A 27,350-nucleotide genomic window follows, 5' to 3' on the forward strand; every position below is an offset into this window, starting at 1 on the left:
GAGAACCCTACTTTATACTACTCCACACTGAGCCTCCGTCATTTTTAAGGTGCTGGTGAGCCCCCAGACAGGGCACAGCTTCAGGGTCTCACACATAATACCAATGTCGGTGTAATGCCACTATGTCACCAAGGTTGATATTAGGAGTTTCAGGACATTTGAAAAACACTTGGAAGATGAATGTTTCAAGAGATAATATTTTTGGCAATTTAATTTTAAAACAATTTCTTCTTAAGCTATTATTATGTGAAAATACTAATTATGATTCCAGGCATTACTTTTAATTTATTTTGAGGAAAAAAAAGTCAACTACAAAATTGACTTTTATGTACTTTAACTTTGAAGTGTGATGATAAAGCAATATACTGATTTAAAGGATTAACAGGAAAAAAAATAAAGTGTTAACAGAGCAGAAAGTATACCTCTGAATGACTTTCAAAAGTCAGCTTAGAAGGCTATGTACATTTATTCTAAGGATTCTGCTACTGTCCTGCTCAAAATATTTTGATATTGGCTCAAAGACAGTTATAAGCCATGTAAGAACTAAGTCTTATTTCTTTAGAATTGTGTTACTGGAAAGTTACTCTTATGTGACTCCAAACTTTGCTTAAGTATCCTTTTCATTCATCAACTTGTAACCTAAGGACTTTTTTGTTGTTTCCAAATATTAAATTTCTTTTGAAAGGCCACCATTTCCCATCACTGGCAGTATTCAAAAGAATGGGCTGTAGGTCATTCAGGCAGCTCATAAGGAGGTCCCCAGCTGTCTGGAGCACTGGTTTTATCACTGGCATACATATATGGACTCCCAAGGTGACCACTCTAAAGGGCCTAGCATTCTAGAGGATGTGTCAGTTCTGGTGTGATTCCTTCTTTTGAAATTGGTCGTTTCGCTACTGTAGTCAGACAACAGAAAGTGGGATGAAACTTTAGGTATAACTCTTTGGGGAGGTATTACTTTTTAAAGTAATGGTTTTATTCACAGGTCCAAAATCCAATTTTGCTCCTGGTTTTTTTTTTTTTTTGGCTGCGCCGTGAGGCTTGTGGGATCTTAGTTCCCTGACCAGGGATCAAACCCGGGCCCTTGGCAGTGAGAGCACGGAGGCCTAACCACTGGACCGCCAGAGAATTCCTGCTCCTACTTTTTATAATAGGTGTAATTCTCTATAACTTAAGGACAACTTGTTAAAATGAATATTAATCCCTGTGCTACCTATATAGGTGGATGAATAAACAGCCAAGGGTAGAAAGGCTATTAATATGAATGCCTTGAAGGCCAGTCTCATGCAGCCTGGTGTAATAAAAAACATGAACTCTAGACTCTGTGTTGTCACTGCCCAGGTGTGCGGGTAAGTATTTAATCTCTCTGACCCTTAAGTGTTCCCATCTGTAAAATGAGAAGGCTAGACTAGATGACTCAATTCTAGCCTGCTAACCTAAGCCATCTCTCTGTTTGCCCAGAATGTGTCACAAGCATGGCCTTTGGAAAAGGTAACAAGAACAAAATCCGGGATTGGATCACGCTGTGGTTTCTCATCATTGAAACAGTAAGTGCCTAGTGTGAAACTGGTGCTGGATGGCTCCCATAACAGACTTTCCATGTCCCTGGAACAGCCATATCACTGTGGACAAACTTTAGCTGTAGGCAAACAAATTTCTGGTCCACCCAGGTCACCCAGAACCATCTTCTTAAACCCTTTCCACGGGTTTCTAAATGCTGCCTTCAACTCTCCCTACCCTCCTCAAGTACTCAGTCTCGTATTAAAAGCGCGTGTGCCTTGGCTGAATACAGTGTTTGATAAAGGGAGTGAGGCACTTGTTTCATTAGTTTCTTCTTCCAGGAAAAAAGGTAAACAACGCTATTGGCTAAAGCCTGGACCCTCAGATTACACAAGGGTCCTGAGAGGCCACGGCTTTGCTTCTCAGCCACAACTGGGAATAAAATCTGGAGCTCTGCTGAGGCAATTTCCCTGCTAACAACATGCAAATGCCTAATTAGACTTACAGGACTGACCGTAAGATGAAGACTTAAGGTAACGAGCTAATACCAAATTTATTTAACTTCCTTAAAAAATACCAAACTGGAAAGTTACTCACAATGTTTGGTCTTCTAAAACTGTTGCCTCTTGTTTTGCTTCCATTTTGTCAGTACTGGCCTGTACCTTCTCTGGGCCAGTTGCTTTACATTTTCACCCCTGCTTACAAAAGAACATAAAGCTTGCCCTGAAACACCCAGAAAGGGTTCATTCTTTCTCTCTTCTTCTGTTATTTGCATTATCATGGTCAACAAATACTTTCACAAAAACATTCCAAGCCACACAGAGCCCTCCTCCTTCTTAAACATTCTTTCCATTTCCTGAGGGGGGATGGGCACCGGGCGAGGGGAGGCGGGTGATTGGAACCAAACAAAGACAGTGTTTGTGGTTATCCTTAAGAGGTAAGGGACCACTGCAGGGTTGAGATGGCCAAATTAAAAGTACAGAATCAAACTGCTGTTTGCAGTTCTTAAGACCATGAGGCCAACACTCTGAAATTCACATCTCCCCAAAGTACCTCAAATAACAAGAATAAAAATGCCAAGAATGAAGTTAGTCTAGGCTAATCTTTCCAAAGTGTAAAGAAGTTATAATCCCACAAGTTAACACACTTCTCAGGGCTTTGTGTGTTCTCTTTCCAGTTTAGCCAAGCTCCTGGGGTACAGTATTTAAAATATTTGAATCATATCTTGTGCTGACGGAAAAATTTTTCCAAAAGACTGGAAAAGTGGCTCAATTCAAACGTATGAAACCATGTGAAACTTAAAAGCTATAAGTGAGGGCTACTATCCCCTACAGTAGGTAAAGCTGTTTACATTCACAATACAAAGGATCAGACACCAGGTCAGCTGGTTACGACATAACAATGCATTCTGAGTTCCTTTGTGATACCTGGAGGAAAAAAAAAGCCCCACTGGGTTGCACTGTATTTACATGTTTACTGGCTTCTTCCTGACTAGCACCACTCTTTCTCCTCTCCCCCCCAACTCCCAATACTTTTAAGCTACTTATTTTAAGTCACAGGAATATTCAATCTAAGAAAAGTTCTTATTAGAGTAATATAATTTCTCAAAGAAGAGAGCATATTTACACACATCTAACACATGAAAATACTCTATTTTATACTAAATTCCAGGTTCAAATGAACTACAATACAGCATTTTACCTTGTCTGTAGTGTCAGGATTGTTCAAATTGGGGGATACGGTGTGTTGCCCCCTGCAGTGACTCACTACCTTGTCAGACAAGTCCAAATCGGTCCCCATCGTTGGGGAAGGTTCAGGAACAAGGGGTCTGGACTGAGAGTTTCTAGCTAATTGGGTTACACATCCACTCCTTTGATGAGTGAGCCTTCTAAGACTATGGTGAAGTCCTGGATGGTCTGCAGAATGCGGATGAGGGAGTTGACGGTCATGCGATCTCGCAGGAGGGCGCTCTCCTCATACATTCGGGTGATGGCAGGACACTCGGCTAACAGTGGAATCCACTGTGGGAGCAGGCGATCCCTACAGACCCAAACAGAAACAAGTCCTGAGCACTGCTGCCCTCGCTGCAGAACAAGGTACACACTGGAGCTTTTGACGGGAAGGTGTGGGTGTGGGACTGGATGGGGAAAAAATCTAGCCAAGCTCTGAGGTCACCAAAGACAAAACCAAAGTCAAGTAGCTGGATAATTACTGGTTAAAAAGATAAGGTAAGGAGACAGTGTAAGCTAACGAGGAAACCCATCAGATTCTAAAAGTGGGTCTGCACAAGTTGGCCATAAGGACTTAGATGTATTAAAGAAATTCTCTATTCTGATTCTACCACTTGAAAAAAAAGGCAGAATGCCATTTTGTATTCTTTTTTACAGGGATGTTAATCAGACATCTGTGGCAAAGCATGCCGAAGTATACTGACCTTTTGGGAAGAAAGTCTCCATTTAATTGTAGGGGCTAGCAATTTTTTTTTAATTTACACAACATTACAAGGTAAGGAACAAAATCAAAGCAGAAAAACATTAAGTAGATTTTATAAACCAAAAGACGGGTTGCGCTGGTCTAATAAATCAGAACAGTAAAGCGATAAAAGGAGATAAGGATCATACTCAAAAGGAACGTAAAAAAACACAGCTGAAGCTGGGCAGCTTTTATTAAGAAGAAATACAGAACTTAACTCAGTAAACCAGTTGTTTCAGGAGGACAGGATCTCAATCTTCAGTGTTTCCTGATTAAACTGACATTAGCTATCTGTCACTAAGTAGCTAAGACATCCTCAATGAGCACCTCTCACTACGCTTTCACGACAAGGCAGCTAGGCCATCCTGCACCTCTTGCTGGGGCTTCTAGGGGTTTAGAAGAAAACAAACATTGCACAGATAAAAAATCTTCTAAAGATCTATGGGGTTCATTTCTTACAATTCTGAGAGCCGTTTTAAAATGAATGGAGTGTACAGCTCCTATGTGTCATTTTAAAAAAAGAAAGGGGTAGGAAATTGTCTTAAAGAGAAGACTTTCCGTAGTAAGAATTACTCAGACAGTAAGAATTCCACAATGTATTAAAATTAAAGCAACATGGTAGCATGTACACACTATACAAGCTCTATACAGGAAATATATATGTGTGAAGGTGCTGGTGTGTCTAATTATCTACCCATCTACCTATTACTTACCCACCCACCTCTGGTGCAGTACTGTGTAACGGTTCAGAGCTTTGGGCTCTGGAGTGCGACTGGGTGTAAATCTTGGCTCTGCCTCTTTCCAGCTGTGTGACCTTGGGAAAGTTTGTTAACTTATCCGTGCCTCTTCTACTTTCTATTTTCTCATCTATACAGTGGGGATATCGCTTGCTACTTCATGCAGTGGTGGTGGTGAAGTGATAGGAGGGTTAAATGAGCTAATGTATGTGAAGTACTTAGCATACTGCCCAACACATAGCAAGCACCCAATAAACAGGAGTCTCATAAAATTTGGTAAGAAAGTAACCCAAGGGAGAGCTTTGGAAGGGGCATGATCTGGTATAGTCTCTTCTAAATTCTTGCTCAACATATGACAAAGATAGGGAAAGTCAAGAACTGGCTTAATACCGTGTTCCAAGGCAAACTAAAATCTGGAATTTGCCGTCCTTCCCAATGTTCCTGGGTGCAGTATTAATAGCATTTACATAGTGGCAGAAGGTTTTGCAGGATGATTTCTGAATGAGGACATCATCTTCATTGTCTAGAATCTGGTCAGTTGTTTCAAAATAAGCAACTGCTCTCTCTGGAGAAGGAAGTCAGAGTCATATCACAATACACATAATACTTCAAATAAAAAAAGATGAATCACTTGGTTTATCCTGGAAATACTAACGACACTGCATTATAGCCAGTCCTAAAACCAAAACCATTACTTTATCACTGGTTTCACAATAAATTCTAGAGGCCCATGTTTCATGGTAGAACAATATGCTCCCAGGAGTTTATTTTCTAATCTAGACTGCATTCCAGACGGTTGGAAAGTTTACTCTCTTTAGAATACCTTCAAGAAATGGCAATTGACAGCAAAGAAAAAAAAAAACCCATGAACTTGTCTGTTAAGACTGGAGCCTTCTAAGAGTAAGTAGCAAAGACATGGTAGCCATTGAGGTGGCGCCCTTTGTTCTAGTTACAGAATGGCTGGCTAACACTGTGCAACAAAATTCTTGAAATGGAACTGCTTCAGTAAATCTGAGGAAGAGGGACTTCCCTGGTGGTGCAGTGGTTAAGAATCCGCCTGCCAATGCAAGGGACATGGGTTCAAGCCCTGGTCCGGGAAGATCCCACATGCCATGGAGCAACTAAGCCCGTGCACCACAACTACTGAGTCTGCGCCCTAGAGCCTGCGAGCCACAACTACTGAGCCTGCATGCTACAACTACTGAAGCCCGTGTGCCTACAGCCCGTGCTCCGCGACAAAGAGAAGCCACTGCAATGAGAAGCCCGCGTACCGCAACGAAGAGTAGCCCCCGTGCGCCGCAACTAGAGAAAGCCTGTGTGCAGCAACGAAGACCCAACGCAGCCAAAAATAAATAAATAAATTTATTAAAAAAAAAAATCTGAGGAAGAGTTATGTATATACATATCAGAAGCAGGAGCAGTAAGAGTCTATGCATTCCAAAAGAAAAAACAACAACCCACTCTAGGGGGCCTAGCTCTGTCAACTTTCCTTTCTTTGTCTAAAAGTTACTGGATAAGATCAACTACTTTATCCAGGCCTTATTTACAAACATGAAATGATTAATCTCCCTGTTAAAGAAACTGGGAATTGTAGAAGAAGCTGCATAGCAAGATAAAGAATACAAAGTTTAGTGAGCTAGAGCAGTGCATTCCAGTAGGACTTTCCATGATGATGAAAATATTCTACATCTGCAAGGTCCAGTGCTACAGCCACTAGTAGGGCTGGTGTGACTGAGGGAGTGAATTTTAAATTTAATTTAAATTAAGCCAATTTAGATAGCCACATGTGACTACTGGTTACCATACTGGACAGCACAGAACTAGAGTGATCCTTTTAAAACATAGATTATATCATGTCACTCCTTAGCTCCAGGCCTTCCAAGGACTTCCCATCCCATTCAGTACGAAGAACAAAGTGCTTCCAGAGGCCTAGAAGGCCCTCCACAAGCGGCTCTGGCAGTAAACACCCTCTCCTCCGAATCCCAGCCCCTCTCCCTCACTCCGCTCCAGTCACACCGACATCCCTGCTGCCCCATGCAAGGCCAAGCACAGCCCCACCCTGCTCTGCCGGGCGCTTCTCTCAGCCTCCAGCGCCCTCTTCCCTCTTCCCCGTATTCACAAGGCTCACTTCCTTAAAGTCTTTGCTTAATGTTACCTTGTCAACAAAGTCTACAAGCACCCCAATTAAAAGAGTGCTCCCACTCCACTTCCTTTCACCTTGCTCCATTTTTCCGGATCGACAATGACCTTCTAATATATCAGATGAATTGCGTATCTGTTATGTTTTTGTGTATTGTTTGCCCCTACCAGATTATAAATTTGTCAACCATAGGAATTTCTGTGTTTTGTTTACTTTTATCTTTATGTATATCATCTTGAGAATACTGTTTAGAATATTGTGGACATTTATATATATTTGTTGACTGAATGAAAAGCACAGATACTGCTTATTTGATATTTACTTTTAAAAACATACACCCTTATCAATAACTCTTATTCACTCAAATTCCTGAGTCTGAGTTTTCTAAGAAACATTTTGATGACCTTATAACAAACATACACCAGCTTTAATTTACCTATGAAGTCCCAGATGAAGACGTTCTTGTGAAAGATGCGAGCAGATTTGAAGCCATGGTGGAAAACTTGCTCAAGTGCTGCAACTAAGCCACTCTCTCCACACAGCAACACAGTGAGGCTTCCTCTCTGTGGAGCGCAACACACAGTGCCGGAGAATAAGCTCTTGCTCGATGTTTAAGAAAAATGCTAGAGGAACAAGTGCTGAGGGTAGCTATGAAGCATCTTTTGCAGCTATTAGAAAGCTTACAAATGAAAATTAAAGCACCTTTTATTGTCTTATGTATCATGTATAGAGCAGCTTTAAAAATCCTACCATATTAAGTTTTATAGCCCATCATACCTCTTTTTCAGGTTTGTGAAAATGTTTCACAATATTGTTCACAGCTTCTCCAATTCCTTCTTGGATCTGTCCAGCATTGGGTTCTAAAAAATAATCAATAATGGCTGAATTCTCATGCAAGGGAAATAAACCAAAGTACTACAGGACATCAACTGTGCCTGCCTGTGGTGGAAACACTTCACCAGAGCAGGCTGGCTTGTCAGGGTTCCATGAAACTTGCCTTGGCCAGTTTGGCCAAGGGAGAGGCATATTGGCACAATGGAGAAGAAACCAAGAGACCCCCAAGACTCAAATCCCAGCCTTACCACTTGCAATCCATAACCTTGGTCAAATTCTCTAACTTCCTCTGAGTTTGAGTTTCTTCAATCTAAAACAGGGAAAATACACACCTCTTGGGTCACAGGGAAAAGTGAATGAGATATTAGGTGTAAATCATCCGGCATGGTGCCTGTCACAAGGTGCTAGCTAGTCCTCAGATCTAAGGGGAGAGGTGGGAAAGACCCACAGCATCATTCCTCAGGTACCCCTTATCCCTCCTACCTCCGAGTCCTTAGTAGGCACAGACCAAGGCTTCTGGAGCTCTGAATGTCTAACTTGGATCTTGTGCTTTGCTGTTGTCTTAAAAGTAAAGGGTATATGTTTAAAGACGCCAGGTACATGGGGACACCCTGCCTGAAGCCCAGAACTGTTTCTTTCTGGCTAGTTAGGCCATCTGGGCACTGCTTCATTCTCTCATTCAGTACTTGCTTACCTAGGCCCCCTTCCTGAGGGAGAGCTTGGTGGGTTGCTTGAACGGAATCTAAAGCACCTTTGCCTCCCAAACCCCAAGAATGATTTAAAAAAAAAAAAAAAAAAAAAAAAAAAAGGAGAAAATGACGGAAAAGAAAAAAAGGTGGTAAAAAGTTTCATCCATGGATAGAAGTAAGTAACAAGAGAAAAATTAAATAATTGGTCTTTTCTTGTAGTGATTAACTCTTAAATCAAACTCACATATCACACTATAAATGACATGCTATACAGTCTAGAATTTAAGAATCTTTAAATTCATACTGCTGGAGGATTTCTTGCATAAGACATTTTCCAGGTAAGACTCAAGTTAAGTTTTTTCTATAGCAACACAAAAAAATTGTTAAAATGGAAACCTCTTATAACTGAAGGACTGATACTGTGTCATCTCCAGCTCCTAGTAATTTTTTTACTTGTACCTTTCTCTTTTAAACATGAAGATCTATTTTGAAAGCTTTTATTCATTTCGAATGAACCCTGTGCTGATCAGCATTATTTTGAAACCAATTTGAAGTGTTTAGTTCTCTAAATATCACCTTGCACACACTGTGAAAAAAACACCACGGTACCCATCTCTCAGTTTCACGTTATTTAAATTTTTCTGCTTATTGAGAAAGAAAATATGACCAGAAGTGGGGGATACGGCCTCTCAAAACATTAATACCCCATGAAATTGGACTGATTCACAAGTTGTAATAATTTGGAAGGACTGAACTGAAATCCACTTTTTAATTTTAAATCAGCATAGTTGAGGTATTACATACAATAAATTGACCAATTTTAAGTGTGTAATTTGATGAGTTTTGACAGATGTATAGACATATAACCATCACCACAGACATAATATAGAAAATTTCCATCAACCCCAAAAGTTCCCCCGTTCCCCTTTTCAGTCAATCCCCTTCCCCAGCTCATAACCCCTGTCAACTGCTGATCTGCTTTTCATCGTTATTATATTGCCTTTTCTAGAATTTAATACAAATGGAATCATATAGTGTCTGGTCCTTTGTGTCTGGTTTCTCTCACCTGGCATAATACTTTTGATTCGTCCATGATGTTAGACATGTCCACAGTATTGCTGAATAGTATCCCACTGACTAGATATACTACTATCTGCTTCTCCACTCACCAGCTGGTGGACACTGGGGTTGTTTCCATTTTGGCTATTGTGAATAAAGCTGCTAGCAGCATTTGAGTACAAGTCTTGGTATAGATATATGTATTTATTGCTTTTGGGTATATATCTAGAGTGGGACTGCTGGGTCAAGTGTATGGTTAGTATATGTATATCTTTAAAAGAAACTGCCAAATGGCTTTTCCTTTGGCATTCCCACTGGCAATATATGAGTATTCCACTGTTCTCTATCCTTATTTTAGCTATTCTAGTGTGTCTGTGTGTGTGTGTGTGTGTGTGTGTGTGTGTGTGTTAAATTTACTTCTGAAGGCAGAGAAGAATTATGAATACAGGGACTCATTTGAGAAAGAATAAGGGAGATTTTTAGACTGTATCATTCTAATAGTTAATATATATTACTATGTACTAAGAAATGGATATGGAATAATAATATCTAAGGAAGCTGCTTTGTTAGTTAACTAAGGACCTCTTAGGTACCTCTTATTCTACTCATGGTTACTGTCTATAAACTGAAATAAAACCACTTCACTGATAGACTTCTGTGATCTTTCACTAAATCATACTGCCTCTCTATTAGTTTTCTGTGGTTCTGGTACTAGGCTACCACAAATGTGGTAACTTAAACAAGCAGAAACTTATTCTCCCACACTTCCAAAGGCAGAAGTCAGAAATCAGTATCACCAGGCAGAAATCAAGGTGTGGACAGGGCTGCACTTCCTCTGGAGGCTCAGTGGAAGAAGCTGCATCTTGCCTCTTCAAGCTCTGGTGGCTCTGGCATTCCTTGGCTTGTGGCCGCATCACTTCAGTTGCTGCCTCCATCTTTCTACTGTCTTCTCCTCTGTGTGTGTCTGATTTCCTTTTGCCTCCCTCTTATAAGAATTCATGTGATTGCATTTAGGGCCTACCTGGATAATCCAGGATCATCTCCCCATCTCAAGTTCCTTAACGTAATTATATTTGCAAAGACCCTTTTTCTAAATAAAGTAGCATTTACAGATCCCAGGTATTAAAATCTGACACCCCTGGGAGACATTATTCAGCCTACTATAGACCACATTAGTATAAATTAGAAGCTTACCGTACTATTCAAAACGGCATATGAACATAGTATCCTATCCACAGAATTCACTTTTTTATAGAATTTTGTTTCATCACTTCTACAGGAAGTTGGGGGTGGGGTAGGGAGAGGAATTTTTAGAATTCCTCTTAGAAAAAGGGGCTCTGGATAACTAGATGTGGGAGTACTGTAACATGTAACTGTCCTTATTCCTCCTTTAAGTTTCAGGCAAGATACTATTTATTCATACTTCCAAAGCTTAATTAAAACAGAAGCATGCAATTTTTGTTGGATTTTAACATCTAAATTCTTCAGGCTTTTAATTATTTGTTAATGTCCTCTTTATATTTTTCCCCCTTTTTTCTCTCCCCATTCTTTTTTTTTTTTTTTTTTTTTTAATTTACTTATTTTATTTTATTGGCCTCGCTGGGTCTTTGTTGCCACACGTGGGCTTTCTCTAGTTGTGGTGAGCGGGGGCTACTCTTCGTTGTGGTGCGCAGGCTTCTCATTGCGGTGGCTTCTCTTGTTGCAGAGCACGGGCTTCAGTGGTTGTGGTGCGTGGGCTTCAGTAGTTGCGGCACGTGGGCTCAGTAGTTGTGGCTCGTGGGCTCTAGAGCGCAGGCTAGGTAGCTGTGGTGCACGGTCTTAGTTGCTCCGCGGCACGTGGGATCTTCCCGGGCCAGGGCTCAAACCCGTGTCCCCTGTATTGGCAGGTGGATTCTTAACCACTGTGCCACCAGGGAAGCCCTCTCTCCCCACTCTTAAAGCCTTCCTCTCAAATTAATTTTCCTCAGCTTTTTTCTTTTCAATCTCCTTACCGTAATTCATTAATACAACAGTTTTCTATGAAATGGCTACATGATGCCTGCAACATGACACACTGGAAAATAAAAAAAACTATTTACTGGTAGTTTTTCCCGTCAGTGAAGTGATGCTTAGTCTCCTGGCCGTGGTGGGTGATTTCTGCTGGGGTGGAGTCCGACACTGCTTCACCAGGTCCTCATCTGCTGCTGTCATCATCAGTTCTCCAATGAGAATTCTCTCCAGGCTTCCATCATCAATGCCTTTCCCCAGCCACCGCCCACATGGGAACCTGGTAGGACAGAAACAAACTTCAGAATCACCAATATCTTACTAGCTTTAATTAGAATTTTTAAATGGCACCATGGGTGAAGCCCATCATTTTAGAGCCTGTGGGTTGCTTTTTTCATTATGAAAAATTTCAAACACGTAAAAAAGCAGAAAAGTATAAGAGACACCCATATTCTTATGACTTAAACATAACATTTTGCCATATGCTTCATTGTTATTTTTTGTTAAAAGTATTTTAAAGTAAATTACAAACAACAGGACATTTTACTCCCAAGCACTTTAGAATGAGTCTCTGAAAACTAAAGATATTCTCTCTTATATAAAGAGAATAAAAATTGTTATCACCAAATTAAAATAATTCTTTAATATTTTCTCATACCTCGTCTGTATTAAAATTCTGGGGTTAGGTTCAACAACAATATCTTCAAACTAGATGTTAACGTGGGAGTTAAGTTACAGGAGAAAAGAGGAGAATGCTCTCAAAGAAGAGTGCTGGCTTTGCCGGGAGCATCTGAAAGAGCTTTCCTCTTACTGATATTATTTTAAGCTTCTTTTTTGTGTCCTTTTTTTATCAGACTTCCACCAATCTTTTTCAACATTTGTGGACTAAGCATTAGCAGCAAACACAATCAGTTTCTTAAAAGTATTTTGGGGCTTCCCTGGTGGCGCAGTGGTTGAGAATCTGCCTGCCAATGCAGGGGACACGGGTCCGAGCCCCGGTCTGGGAAGATCCCACATGCCGCGGAGCAGCTAGGCCCGTGAGCCACAACTACTGAGCCTGCGCGTCTGGAGCCTGTGCTCCGCAACAAGAGAGGCCGCGATAGTGAAGAGGTCCGCGCACCACGATGAAGAGTGGCCCCCGCTTGCCGCAACTGGAGAAAGCCCTCGCACAGAAACGAAGACCCAACACAGCCAAAGATGAATAAATAAATAAATAAAGTAGGTGACTTAAAAAAAAAAAAAAAAGTAGTTTGGAGACAATTTTGTATTCGGAACAAAATAACACAATTTTGTTATGACATAAACAAAAACAAAACAACCCAAAAAACTAAACTAAAATTCAGAAGGCAGCGGGAAAGCTTTGGAATGAAAACAATTCTCAAACCTTTTCTTGTCTAAAGAGTCTTAAAAGAAGTCTGAGCTCCCAAGGACATTTACTTACCTGTACGTATGTCCTGTGATTTCATTTCTGACCATGACACAATCCACTAGCCATTTGGCTAAGAGTCCTGAGTTATCGTGACCAATCTGAACAGTAGTCAGCTTCCCCAGGTTCTGGCACTGCAGGGACAGGACCACAGGTTACTCAGTACCTGATCCCTTCCTGCTACCTCTCAGCTTTAGCAGTGGCACCATGATTCCACCCAATTTAACAACTGCAGAGGACCCACTCTGCATAATGTGTTCTGCTGTGCACTAGAGAAAAATATTCACATCTAATAGATCCCTTCTAATGAGACAGGAGACATAGGAACATTAACTGTCAAATGAGGGGGACTGCACAATGCCCTAGAGTAGAGATGTAAACAGGTACTTGAAGAACACTGGGGAGAGAACAAAGATTTCTAATTGGAGAACCCAGAAACACTGCAGAGTCAGTCATTTGTGCCTATGAAGGATGAGAAGAATCCCAAGAAGTGGGAAAAGGATGCTATTTAGATTTAGTTACAGAGAGGTCAGAGAAACAATTATAGATACAAAATATCACCAACATGACTACTTTTCTGCTTCTAATAAAATACTAAGGCAGAACTGACTCTAAACCTCACCTAGCAGTCTTTGAAGCTATTGTTAAAAAGAAAAAAAAAAAAAAGCATGGTTATTAGCGTCCTTCCTGACCCTTTGTGGACAAGTACAAAAGAAAGCGATGATAATAGGAATGGTGAAAATAAATGTCAACTAAATTCTGACTTTTAAATTCTGATAAAAGATCATAGACCCCAACTGACTATGTATGGTTGGCAACATCAGAGCTATGAGTTCTCATAGCTCTGATGTTACTAGCTTTAATTAGATGCTAGTATCTTTGACGTCTTTGAATCACAGCGATCTAGGTGAGGGAGGATGGCATCTTGAATTAGTTGTGGCAGCAGAGATGGAAAGAAGTAGGCAGATGTGAGAGTCTAGAAACAGCAATGATGGGACTTATAATGCAGTTTATGTTCCGTACTTGGTAGTCAAAGAAAAGCCAAGGATTTTAATCTTTTATATACAGATGGCTGTGACTCCACTAGATAGATGGTGTCAAAATAAGCTCTTGGGCAGTGTTATGACTCTGAGTGGAAACTGCTATTCCTAGACTCCAAGGAACATGAGAACAGGACATTTCAGTTAGCACCACTTCCCTCCTGAAACAAGAACAGCTGTTTGTCTTCTTCCTGCGTGCCAGGATCAACCAGCATGTGGGCTCAAAAGTATGGAAGTACTTCACCAGGTAAAACCTGAAAACTGACTACCATAGTGAAAGGTATATTTTTGCAAAATCACTTTATAAATATCACCACGTGGTCTAAAAACCAAAAGCATGGATAGCAGCTCCCCTGTCCCTTTGTCTAGGTTCAGGCAGGGTGAATTTACCGTTTGGAAGAGAACCACTGTGGGGAAAGCATTTACTTGAATGTTCTCTACTTGCCAGGTTCCGTGCTAGGCACTGGGAATTATGGAATAGGACCTGGCAAAGCCCCAAAGTGCACCATTATGAGTGGAAAAATAGAGCTTAACAATTAAAATAACAATAAAAATACAAAAATTCATGTGTTCAAGACAACTTTAGGTATATAATCCCAAAAATGATCCTGCATGCTTAATTACTCCTTTATATTATTTGACTCAAGGAAAAATGAAAAAGTGAAACTGGCATCATTGTGTAGAACTATGTATGACACTTTGTGCTAAGAAAGGTATTAGCTGAACTTACTTCAAAAGTCATTTCGAGGAGATTTTTGGGAATCTGCATTACTCCCGTGTCTCCTAGTTCTCCTGATACACAGATCCAAGGGTTCGATGTGATGATCGCATTGCTTAGCTTTTTGATGGGAATGATCACTGACCTATACGGAATCACTGAAAGAAAAATGCTGAAATTAATACAAAATTACAATAAAATTCTCCTGATAACAAAACAAATATATATTAAGAACTCGGTTGGCTTTCACAGATAATTTGCTTTTTAATGATCTATCAAGATGTACTTAAACAAAAAGATAGATCATAACCTCCCCCAGTCTAGAAAGATGAGTTCTGGTTTATAAGCCAAAAGTCCAAATATTTGTGGTTTCCACACATATACATCACCATGTGTACATGACACGCTTATCATCACCACTACATTTATAAACAATGTCAGGCATTAGCACCAGAATCTCTGAGGACATAAACAGTGACTGTGCTATATAGTATTTTCATTGTTTTAATGTTTTTATTAATTTTGTTCCAGAATCGAGTATAAATGAGCATGGTTACTGGTATGGTTTCATATTAAAAAAAAGGTGGTAGATGACTTCTTGGATAGTATCCTCTTGTTGCTGATTTTCTTGGCCAACCCTTAAAAGCACTGCACTTCAGAACTTTCCCATCCCAGTTTTACAGTCCAATAGGCAAAGCCAAGAATAATAAACAACAGCACCTCCATTCTGGACGTAATATGAAGTCTATAAACTACAACTTGGAAAGGTGACTCATGTGCAAGTGGTGCCCCAGGGAAAGAATCAGGATATGGAAACGGATCTGTAAGAAATCTTTCCCCTCTGAAGGCTCTTCAAAAGGCACACCACTAGATGTCACTGTCCTATCACCGTCCTTTGCTCAAATGTGTAAACCACACAGGCATTACACATACCTCCATTTCCTTTAAAAAATGGGGATGGCTCAAACACATTAGCATATTTTTATCCCTCAGAGCCATACTTTTTTTTTTTTTTAAAGCAGGGTAGAATCAATATTTTGGTTGGTATTCTCAGGATTTCTGTTCATTCAGTCACAAGAGAGCTAACAGAAAGCCCTCCTTGAAAGAACTACACGTAGAATTAAAAACATTTACTGGACAAGAGGCTCAGATACAGCCTCACAACAGGAGCTCGTGTTTCAATGTGCTCTTAGATGAGCAAAATGAATGGGATAAATGGTTCATTTCCCTAACTTTACATAGACGACTTTCTGTTGGGTGAATAACCTCCCTTTCTGTCCTTTTTATTTTGGCTGAAGGAAAGGAAAATGTCAGAGGATAGGCCATACTTTCATGGTTTAGTAATCATGAGACTCAAATGATTTTTGAAACTGAAAGCAGAAGAGGTTAGTGCAAGATGTTATTTTAGGTGCCAGAGGCTACTTTCATTTCTTTCACTGACAGGATCAGAAAAGCTACAGAAAAAGGCCTCTTTAAGGTCAGCAGTTCTGTGGCTGCAAAGGGCTCACAGATGCACAACAATGATTTCATAAAGTAGAAAAAGAGCAATATTATTAAACTCAGAATATTTATTTCATGAAGTATTTCGATTCCTCTAATTGAAAGAGTTCCTCAGATGAAGAGAAATCTGCATATATGGGGAGGAACTTAGGATCCTAACTCTCTCTGATATTTCTTCTCTTTCAAAACTGTATATAACACCTTAGTTTCTAGTAAACTAATAGTAGCTTGAAAGACAATACAGGTTGGCCCAATAACCATTCCAACTCCATTTTCCCCTTGTCTGCCTCTACCAGAGACTTTGAAGGCCAAAACCTACACAATTGTGCCCAGTGAAATATTGGTGATATTTATTGAGATTTCTTAGAAAACTGTTTTTCTGGCACAGATTCTAACTCCTCTTCTTTGGCACTCCGTCCCTCTTCGGGCTGGAGGGTAGACTGAGAACAGCCATCGCTGGAGGCGATTAGCACGCACTGATAACTGTCAAAGAGCCTGGGTCCGTGATAGCACTGTGGACTGCCTACCCCAAGACTTATCACTGTATAAGAAAAGTAAAACAACCGATTTCTTTAAACTACTATTTTCCAAGCTTCTGATACTTGCAGCTGAATAAAACTCCTGATACAAGTAAAAATTCTCCAAAGTAGGGAAGGGGACGCACTGCAACAGAATAAATGCTGTAATTCAATTTATCAGAAACACATCTCCAATCATCATTTCCTCCCTCTATAGACCTACAACACCCAGCAAGATCCTGAAGTCTTTCTGAATCTTCAAAGTTTAATGATGTTCAGTTATATGTTTATTATCATATACTGATTCTTTGAATTTATGTGTTTCAGGTGAGATACTGGAATATTTGTTTAATAAAACATTTTTCTTTACATCCATCCCAACTGGGTTTCCTGGGAAGCAGACTCTGAGTCAGAAATTAGCATGCAGAATGTGAGGAAGAAAGCAGGATGCGCTGAGGCAGAAACTGAGCTCTGATGCTGTGAGTGCTCAGCTGGTCCCACAGTGAGCTCTGGGACAGCCCATGGATCAGGCAGGGATGCTGGCCAGCTCTGGTAGGAGGGATAGCGTCAGGTAAGGTAGTTTTCTTTGGTGAGACACTCCCCACAGGAGCTGACAGCTGAGGGTGGTCTTCCAGCAGCATCTCAGGCTGCTGGGGCATAACCTTCGTTCATAAATGGAGATGGGGTAGGGCGGGGTGGGTGGGTGGATGTCACAGTGTCTGACTCACTGTACTGTGATATGTCTCGTTTTAAAAAATATAAACTCTTATTCCATTAGTCATCTGAGCAACTCTTCACTTAACAGTCAATTCTCCAGACTTACTGATAGTGGTGAACACACTGGTGAAGCAGAAATAGTCCACAGCATTGAGGGAAAGAAGATGGTAAAGAAACTGCTCTCTTTCTTCTTCACAACGTAGAAAAGCATAACGTTTATAAAGCTTCCTAGGAAAGGGTAAGACAAGCACAAAATAATAGTATAGTATATTTTTCATTATGTTTTCCACTAAAAATAAACATCTCCACTTAGACAAACTATAGGTAGAAACTTTAATCTAGAAAGAACAGACAATTCACAAAAATGAACACATATACAGTTAATAATACATTTAAATCTACTTAGTAATTAAAGAAACAACCTGCCGTGAATCCATTTTGTCTCTCAAAGTAATAAAGATTTAAAAGTGATGACCGCTGCTGATGGGGGGTGGGGGGTGGCAGTGAATAATAGAAAGTGGAACTGAAAATTTCAGAAAAGCAATTTGTTGGTAATAATTATTTTGAACCAATCATATTCTTTGACTCATTAATTTTACTTTAAGGACTCAGTCCTAGGGATATAATATGAAATGTGGGCAAAGATTTACTCACAAATGTCCACTTGAATATTATTTGTAAAAGTAAAAATATATCATGGTATACCCATTAAAAATAAAGTTTAGGAAGAGTTTTAACAAAAACAAAACTACTACTCCCAAAAATAATAAATAACTTTTTATTAAGCACTTACATTTAAGTATTTTTTAATTATTAATATATTTAATTCTCGTGACCACGTATGAGGTAAGTCTATTAGCATCCTCCTTTTATAGATGAGGAAAACAGAGATACAGTGAAGTTAAGTATCTTGTCTACGGCCATTCAAATAGTGAATAGTAAAGGTAGTATTTGAACACAGGCATTCAGATTTCAGAGGCTAAAACCCTTATGATATAGAAAATGTTATGGTATAATATTAAGCTAAAAAAAAGATGATGCTGAATTGCAAATATAGTATAATCTTAACTAAGAGAACATGTACAGAAGTAGAGCAGAAAACATGTGAAATACTTAGTAGTCACCTTTATGTAGTAAGATTTTAAATGATTATCATTTTCTTCTTTGTACTTTGGCCACAAAGGGCAAGTGACTTACGGGTGGGGATAAGGTGTGGGGAGAGTAATCAGTTTTAAGAGAACAAGGTCAGGTTCAGACTGTACTTCACATCACGCACTCTTTATCAAACCTATTCTTTGGACATTAAGACTCATCCTAAAATACTCCAGAGAGTAACTTAACCCAACAGTGATATGTACAAACACAAAATCACAAAAAGAACTGGGTTTTGGTGGCATTCCAACACTGTCATGTTTGAGGTCTCTGTTGAATTCTTTGCATACCTTTGGTCTAGAGAACTCAAAGTCCTCAACCTTCAAATTAGTTCTACTATACATATTAGCTGGATGATGCATTTCATCCAAGGTTTCTTGATGGCGTAAAGGGAAACCTATCAAAACAGTTAACAATTAACTAATATGCACTTGATTGGTTTCCTGGCTCTAAACTACTAAATGTAAGTATTAACAAGACTCTCAGAGAAGCCCTTTCCTGTGGACTTTTTAATTTTTTTGCCACTCCTGGTTTTGTTGTGATCTTTACAATATGATATACAGTTTATATAAATTCAACCCATCTTTTGGATGTTACTATCAGCCTGTGGGACTATTAGCTTTTGTTCTGAACAGAGTAGCACAATCTGCCCTTTGGCTTTGAAATCTGTACTCTCCCAGATATAATCAAATAGGAGGTCACGACACAGAGTTTCTGAAGCATGTGCCTGTTAGAAAGGAAGAGTTCATATGCACAGGAGTCAGCAACTCATGCTGGAGAAGCCAGCTTGTCAGCCTATGCAATTTATTTTGTAAGCACACAGGTCACAGAAACAGAAATGCCTCAAGAGGCCATCTCTTACTTTGTGAGCAGTTGGTTAGAGAGCAACTGCTTGAGATGCTGGGACAAGAGCTTCTTTTCTAGAGACAATCTTATCCATGCTCGAGCTCGTCCAACATCAGTCTTGATCTCACTCATGTTTTGAATATGCCTAAAGAATAGTAAAACAGCAAAGATGTAAATCCTAAGGCTAAACTTGAACTGGAAAAGCAATGAAGAGTTACAGCACCTTGCACAGAAAAGTTATTTTATACTTAGAGGAAGCAACAGGCAACACACAATTTATGTTGATTAAACTTCAAGTGTTCCACCTGAATCATGAAATTAGTCCAACATCAGAATTACCATTACAACAAGAGCACACAGGCAATATCCTAAGATAAAGCATTTAACACTCATTCACTCTTTCAGGTTTTATTTATTCTTGTTTCAGGCTCATAGATATCTATAAACTGGCACTTGGTTATTCCTGATACTCAGAAAAATAAAAGCAATAAAACAGGCTGAATATTCAAGTTCTTATTCAAAATAATTGTTCTACAGTTGAAGTATCTGCTACAACTTTAATCCACTGAATCATTTTTCAAACTGCCCTGACAACATATGGAAAATATGAAATCGCATTTTCTATGGCATTAGAATGCAAGCTGTACTGTACTAATAAATTCAAAATTCTTAAAAATTTGAGAGACTTAGGAAATTGTGTGGCCACAAACAAACTGTGTGGTCAACCCCCAAGTGAATGTTACATATATGTATATATTAGTATTCTGTGTAGAAGTTGATGCCATATCCAGCAGGACTGAATTTATCTTCCTAATGATTTTCCTCCTAAGGAGAAAGAAGGATTGAGCAGGAAGGACAAGCCTAAGGGACAGGATAATTATAGAACCACTACAATGACTCACTGAAAAGTCTTTGTGATTGTGACCCACCATCCCTTCCTTTGATTTTTTTTTTTTTTTAATGTACAGAATGACTCATCTCAGCTGTAATAAATATTGCAACAAACCCTTTTCTCTGATGATTCCAAGCATTCAGAATAAGGAATATCCTCCCAGTAAAACACACACATTCTCTTTCCCCACCCCAGTTTTATTGAGATATAATTGACACACGGCACTGTATAAGTTTAAGGTGTACAACATAATGATTTGACTTATACAGGTCATGAGGCCTATCACTGCCCCTCCCTGTGGCCCCTAACTCCAGGCCTCTGGAAGGAGCCAGGACAGATGAAGAGCCACTCTCCTTCCTTCCACTGGGGCTCAGTCTTGTGGACAGAAGCTGGCTCAGTGGTGGCGGGGGATGGTCACAGCACGACTCTCCAAGGCTTGGTGGTTGAGGAATGTAGCTGGGCCCAAGGTAGCAGTGGCACAAGGTGGCCTAGGCCCGGGGCTGGTAACGTGAGGCTGAAGTTTATGGTCCCGAAGTCCGGCTGAAGTTTATGGTCCCGAAGTCCTCCTGAAGTGGGGTCAGACGGTGGGAAGGACAGAGAGACAGGGCCAAGGTGGGTGGGAGTGGGGACCAGGTGCTCAGGGCTCAGAGCTTGTGGGAGTTCACTCCTGGTAGGTCCCCTTGTATGGTAAGCCCACTCTCTTCATCAGTTCATCTGCTTCCGTGGGGCCTCAGCTGCTGCAGACGTAGGGGATGGGCTGGGGCTACTCCCATTCGATCTGGTGCAGCAGCGGTGTGAAGATGCACCAGGCCTGCTGGAGCTCACCACTGCACATAAAGTGCGTCTGGCTCCCACAGAAGATGCCCAGGATGAGGCACTCACATGCATCTGGGAGCTTCACGTTCTTGTATCTGCTGCCATAGGTCAGGTTCAGCACCGACTCCTCATGGTTGAAGAACATGCTGGCCTTCTTGGTCATCATCTTGGTGTACACGGCCTCGTTGGGCTGCACGCGGATCACCAGCTCGCTGCTCTTGCACTGCTGCTGGAAGATGTCGCTGGCCACGTCTCGGAACTGCAGAGGCACCTCAGCTTTGTGCTCATTCAGGGCTTTGCCGTAGCGCAAGATGAAGGGCACCCCGTCCCACCTCTCGTTCCCCACGTAGAGGATGACAGCTGCAAAGGTGGCGGTGGTGGAGCCGCGGGGCACCATGGGGTCGTCCAGGTATGCTTTGGTGGCCTCACCTTCTCCGTTGGGGTTCCCCACGTACTGGCCCAGGACCACATTGCTTGCCTGCACCTCTGAGATACATTTCAACACCTTGACCTTCTCATCACGGACGTCATCTGAGTCGGTGGAGACGGGCTTCTCCATGGCCACCAGACACACCATCTGCGGGATGTGATTTTGCATCACGTCCCGGATGATCCCAAAGTCACTGAAGTAGCCCCAGCAGCCCTCAGTGCCAAAGGACTCCTTGAAGGTGAGAATGACGTAAGACATGTTGTCACGGTTCCAGATGGGGCCGAAGATCCTGTTGGCAAACCTCAGCACCATGAGGTTCTGGACCATCTCCCTGCCCATGTAGTGGTCGATGCGGCAGATTTGGTCCTCGTGAAACAGGGAGGAAGTGTGGTTGGAACTCTGCAGGTCCCTCCCAAAGGGCTTCTCCATAATGATACAGTTCCAGCCTATCTGGCTCATGCAGGTCTTGTGGATGTTCTTGGTGACAGCCTGATAGACTGTGGGGGGCAAGGCCAGGCAGAAGAGGCGGTTGGCCTACGTACCCTGGTGGAGGGTGTTAGCGTGGCTGTTGAGGCGCTCATAGGAGGCCACATCATCATACTGGCCGGTCACATAGGAGTTGCGGGCAAAGAACTCCTCCAGCGTGGTCCTCTCCTCTGGGGTAGCTTTGATGAATAGCTCGCTCCACTTGGCTCCACTTGCGTGTATTGGCCACTGCGAGGTGGGAGAGGGCGTAGCCCATGATGAAGGTATCTTCTGGCAGAAGGTCATCCCAGAACAGCCACCAGATGGTGGCGTAGATCTTCCTCTTGGCCAGGTTGCCGGATGCGCCCATGATGATGAAGATATGCGTATCAGACTGGTGGAAGGAATCACTTTGGTACAGCTCTTCCCGTAGTATCTGGCACACCTGGGTCTGGTTCAGAGCCACCTGCTCTGCCATGATGCTCTCTGCGCCGGTTGCCGGGCCGCGGGTCCCCTGTGGTCCCCAGCACCGCTGTTCCGTGTCCTGGATGCCTCGTGAGTGCCCGTGCATCTCCATACTGTTTGCGCAGGTCCATATCCCCGACCCACCCCGCCCCTGCAATTTGGCTTTCTTGCCAGCCTTGGGCGGAAGGGCTCCACTTCTGCAGTGTGGTCACGCCCCTTGACCCCATTTGTAGGCGGGCCTTCTGCAGCCCCACCCCCTCGCCTCCTCGCCCCCTGGCCCCCTGGCCATTGGTCACCTGCTCAGGTCAAACCAGCCCCATTAGGCAGCCTCGTTGTGGCTCCTCCCCCAGCAGGGGCAGGGTGGCTAGGCTGACTGCTCGGTCTTCCGGTCTGGGGCAGCCTCCCTCACATCTGATCAAACACTCTTGATAAAATGTAAAGCATTATCACATCACACAAGTGAGGCTTAAAGAGATGGCTTGAAAACGAGTCAGAATGAGGAAATAAAAGAAAATTCTGTTGCCGTTTCGTTAACCAACCTCACCTCTAAGAATTTTTTTCAGAAATTATGACAGACTTAATTTATCTTTAAAGGGCTAATACCATTACACATGGTCGTGAACGGAGAAAGCTGGTGTCAGGCAAGTCCCTCTTAGACCCTGGTTCTGGTGGTGGTGGCAGTGGTGGGCGCCACCACACGGACGACCCACACGGGCACCTCCAAAGTGAGCCTAGGAAACAGCACTGGCTGTTCCTCAACTACTGACATTGACCAAATGATGACACAGTTGACTAAAAGCAACAAGGGGGAAATGCTCAGGTATTTACCACTTAAAGTTCCACAGTATGTACAAGGTCCCCCCATGAGCGCAGTGCCTGGTTAGAGCTCACATGATCCAGGAATACCAAGTTGATCAAAGTGTATCCACCAGAAATGAATCTATATAAGGTTTGGTAAGTACGTATGTTGTATAATCTTTCCCTAAGTATTCTTCCTACTCTAAAACAGTAAAGTCTACTGAAATTAGTTTCATACTGGTCTTAGGTATCTGGAGACATGATAGGTGAAGAATGTCAAAATGGGAAATAATTATTTGAAAAACAATGTTATGTTAAAGGAAAATGGGAAGGATTGGAATACACAAAGTGAAACCTCTTTTATTTAGGTGGCTAGCAGCATTCCCATCATAAAAATGTTTGCACTAATTTTTGTTTGTTTGTTCTTTTGTGTTCTTTTTGGCAGGAAGCATGGGAATCAGGAGATGAGGCCACCAGATTCTTCTCCTCAAGCCCCTTGTTCACTGGCACCAGGGAAATTACTCTGCCTAAAAGATTGCCTCCTAATGTAATTCCTTTGTTCCAGAATATTCAAAAGCTCACGGGATATAGCCTGAACTGCTCAGGCTTGCATTCAAGGCCCATTACCCCTTGGCCTCAACATATTTTCCTATTAAAAAATTCTATTCCAAGCAGTTAACTTATAAGACTCTGTATTTTATTACCTGAAATACTTACTCTCTTCTAGCTTCCTTATTTGATTCTATTCATGTTTGAAATCCCAGCTTCTTCTAGAAAGCTTTCCTTGACCATGAGAGCCTTCAATGACCTCTCTAATTTATGGAATTCTATAGTCTGATTTGCATTTATTGTGCACTACTACTTTTATCATTTTCTCTTGGTATACATTTTTCTCAGCTTGACAAAAGCTCCCTGAGAATGAGGAGCCCAATACTTCTTACTAGCCTTGAATCCTTCTTTGCTCCCTATAGGGCCTAGTGTATATAAAAAGCTAAAAAAATTCTGTTGCTTTGTAAATCTATATCTAATTTAATGCTTTAAAACAATTTATATGTGTTGTGTTATTAAACTTTAAATCTATTAAATTTTTTTCTGTGTAGTTATACCATTTGAATCTTTTTAATTGGAATAATTTATTATAGGTAATTATAATGATATTCAGCATAATATTATACAAGTATTACTTCTAAAATAGATCCTGGGGACTTCCCTGGTGGTGCAGTGGTTGGGAGTCCGCCTGCCAATGCAGGGGACACGGGTTTGATCCCTGGTCCAGGAGGATCCCACATGCTGTGGAGCAACTGGTCCCGTGTGCCGCAACTACTGAGCCTGACCTCTACAGCCCACAAGCCACAACTACTGAGCCTGCATGCCACAACTACTGAGGCCATGTGCCACAACTACTGAGCCCATGCGCCTCAACTATTGAGGTGCATGTGCTCTAGGGCCCGCATGCTGCAACTACTGAGCCCACATGCTGCAACTACTGAAGCCCGTGTGCCTAGAGCCCGTGCTCCGCAACAAGAGAAGCCACTGCAATGAGAAGCCCATGCGCTGCAATGAAGAGTAGACTCCACTCGGCGCAACTAGAGAAAGCCCATGCACAGCAATGAAGACTCAATGCAGCCAAAAATTAAAATTAAAATAAAAAACTAAAATAGATCCTGTTAATTCACAGAAAAGCATACATGGTGTGGTTTAAATAGCTTATTTATTTGATTTGTTTCCAACCCTGGTACAAAGCTTTCTAATTTTTATGTATTCTGTCTTATCTGATTGTCACAATAACTAGTGAGAGGGAGACCATCATTATTTCACTTCAAAAATGAGAAAACTGAGATTCATCAAGACTAAGTGACCCACCCAAGGTCACAGAAATAGTACATATTCTAGAGATGCCACCCATTTTTTACCAATCATTTCTTCCTGGTACTCACATTCTTGGAGAAGCTCTCCTTCTACAGACCCAGAAGAACCAGAAGCAACAACTTCAGGTACCACCCTGACGGATGCTCCTTATCCTTCAGCTAGAACTGAATGGATAAGCAGCATCTGCCTGATCTGAGCTGAGCCAATCAGATTTTCTCTCAGAAACTGGAAACTAGTACACTGAAAAACCAAGTTAGTTTTTGTTGAATGCTTAAATAAGGGATGTTAAGGCCAGGGCTTGGGAGAACATGTTCACAGTAAAGCAGAAAAGGAGGGAAAGGGACAGGAGGGGAGGAGAAGCAGCAGAAGTGGAGGGAAAAGCAGGGACAATTTGCTTCTACTGAGATGGAGAGTAACCTTGCACAAAACTGTTTCCAATCCAGCCACAGTTCTTGTGCTTGGATTCTGGAAAATACCCTCATGTATCTCCCATAAATCCTCCTTTCTGTTGAAGCTAGTTTGAACGGGCTTCTGTTCCCTAAAACTGAATGATTCCTAAGAGTGGCAGCAACTAAATTTGAATCCACATTTCCTGAGTCCAAAACAGGTGCTTATTTCACTGTATCACCAATGAAACACAATAATATTTATTAGAGAGATTAAGGAATTAGCCAATTTTAGTTTGAACCCACATTCTGTATAGTCATAAAAATTCCTCAAATATTCCTTCTGAGGGTAACAAAATCAATCGTGACTATTTAACTTTAGTGTAGAATAAAGCCGGATGCTCATAAGCTCATACGCACACATTATTTATAAAAAAGACAAAGTGAGTAGCCAATTTACCCTCAAGTAATTTATTCCCATCGTAAACCAGATATTTCTAGGATTTACTCAGATATCCTGTTCATTTGTTTACATATTCAGAATATCTATACTTGGATTATAGTACTCACAATCTCCTCAATCATGTAATGTTCTACTATGCCCCTCATTATTAATTGCATTTTGTCATTAAGAATAAAAGTTGGGGGACTTCCCTGGTGGTGCAGTGGTTAGGAATCCACCTGCCAATTCAGGGGACATGGGTTCGAGCCCTGGTCTGGGAAGATCCCACATGCAGCGGAGCAACTAAGCCTGTGTGCCACAACTACTGAGCCTGCACTCTAGAGCCCGAGAGCCACAACTACTGAGCCCGTGTGCCTAGAACCTGTGCTCTGCAACAAGAGAAGCCACTGCAATGAGAAGCCTGTGCACCGCAATGAAAAGTAGGCCCTGCTCACGGCAACTAGAGAAAGCCCGTGCTAGTTTGAATGGCTAGATGATATATGTACAGCTACTCTGGAAAGAAATTGGTAATACTGGTAACCGCATGGTAATACTCCTCTTTTATAAGTAGACAACAACTTGTACAATTATTAATATTTACTGTCCCAAGCCTTTCTCTTTGGAAGAAAAGAATCATTCTATAACTGACAGTATGGTGATACTTGGCATCTATGAAGGTCCTGGGGAGTTGTCTGAGATAACAGGGGATAGCCTGTAGACATGTCTGGACTCATGCCAGCTGCTAAGCAGTCTGGTACCAAGACACTTGACAACTATGAGGACTCTAAGTCTCTACACTGCCAATGTCTTTGCTTCAAGAGAGAAACGTGGGAAACAGGAGGTACTGTCAGGGAATGTGCCCCACAGAAAGCGTGAACTCAGATATCTTTGCTACCTAATCTTTAAAAAACAAGTTTTTAAGTGTCCAGAGTGAAAGAAACCGAAGTTTAGAATATTACTTGGGTGTTTCTCTTTAAGGAAAAGCATCTACATCAACTATCGCGGTAGCAACTAGGGATTACAATGAAGTACTTGCCAAGAACTTGGAAACAGAAATAAGCCCATACACTGAGAGTTAAAGTAAACATATCATGAATAAGAACAACAATACATATAAAGGTATCTTAAAGAGGCAAAATGAAGCAGAGAAAAGGGAGAGAGAACCATGGGCAGTGTTTCTGCAGGGCCTTTCTGAGATGACATCAGTCCCCTTAGTATGACGATCAGTGGCGTGGAGCTGGGTGATCAGGCATCCATATCTCTGCTCCTGAGGACAGCAAGTAGACTTCTGATTTTGATCTAGCTTCCAGGCAGAGCCTATCCTTATCAATGAAAGAATATCAAGTCCTCTGGTTAAGGAAATAATAAATTGGTTTAACTGGCTTCCTGTGACCATGCCCTTACCTGGTCATAGATGACTAGACAAGAGTGGACAGATGACCCAAGTCCAGCC

The 27,350-nt window shown here is 41.5% G+C and overlaps 1 protein-coding gene and 1 pseudogene across 2 annotated transcripts in view; both read right to left on the reverse strand.

Annotated features, from left to right (window-relative positions):
* Window positions 1–273: 273 nt before the first annotated feature.
* The window catches only part of DENND5B (DENN domain containing 5B), a 210,181-nt gene continuing 183,104 nt past the window's right edge, over window positions 274–27,350 (reverse strand). For both annotated transcript variants that reach the window (XM_068560641.1, XM_068560642.1), the window contains 9 exons: window positions 19,351–19,479; window positions 17,443–17,564; window positions 14,614–14,759; window positions 12,859–12,977; window positions 11,510–11,697; window positions 7,627–7,709; window positions 7,286–7,412; window positions 5,100–5,274; window positions 274–3,540 (listed from right to left, as the gene is read on the reverse strand). In XM_068560641.1, coding sequence (XP_068416742.1) covers window positions 3,357–3,540; window positions 5,100–5,274; window positions 7,286–7,412; window positions 7,627–7,709; window positions 11,510–11,697; window positions 12,859–12,977; window positions 14,614–14,759; window positions 17,443–17,564; window positions 19,351–19,479 — 1,273 coding nt within the window. In that variant the 3' untranslated portion in view covers window positions 274–3,356. The remainder of the gene's footprint in view (window positions 3,541–5,099; window positions 5,275–7,285; window positions 7,413–7,626; window positions 7,710–11,509; window positions 11,698–12,858; window positions 12,978–14,613; window positions 14,760–17,442; window positions 17,565–19,350; window positions 19,480–27,350) is intronic.
* LOC137775137 (glucose-6-phosphate 1-dehydrogenase pseudogene) lies at window positions 20,888–22,415 on the reverse strand (annotated as a pseudogene).

This window comes from Eschrichtius robustus, chromosome 13 (genome assembly GCF_028021215.1).
Source record: "Eschrichtius robustus isolate mEscRob2 chromosome 13, mEscRob2.pri, whole genome shotgun sequence".
Lineage (NCBI taxonomy): Eukaryota > Metazoa > Chordata > Mammalia > Artiodactyla > Eschrichtiidae > Eschrichtius > Eschrichtius robustus.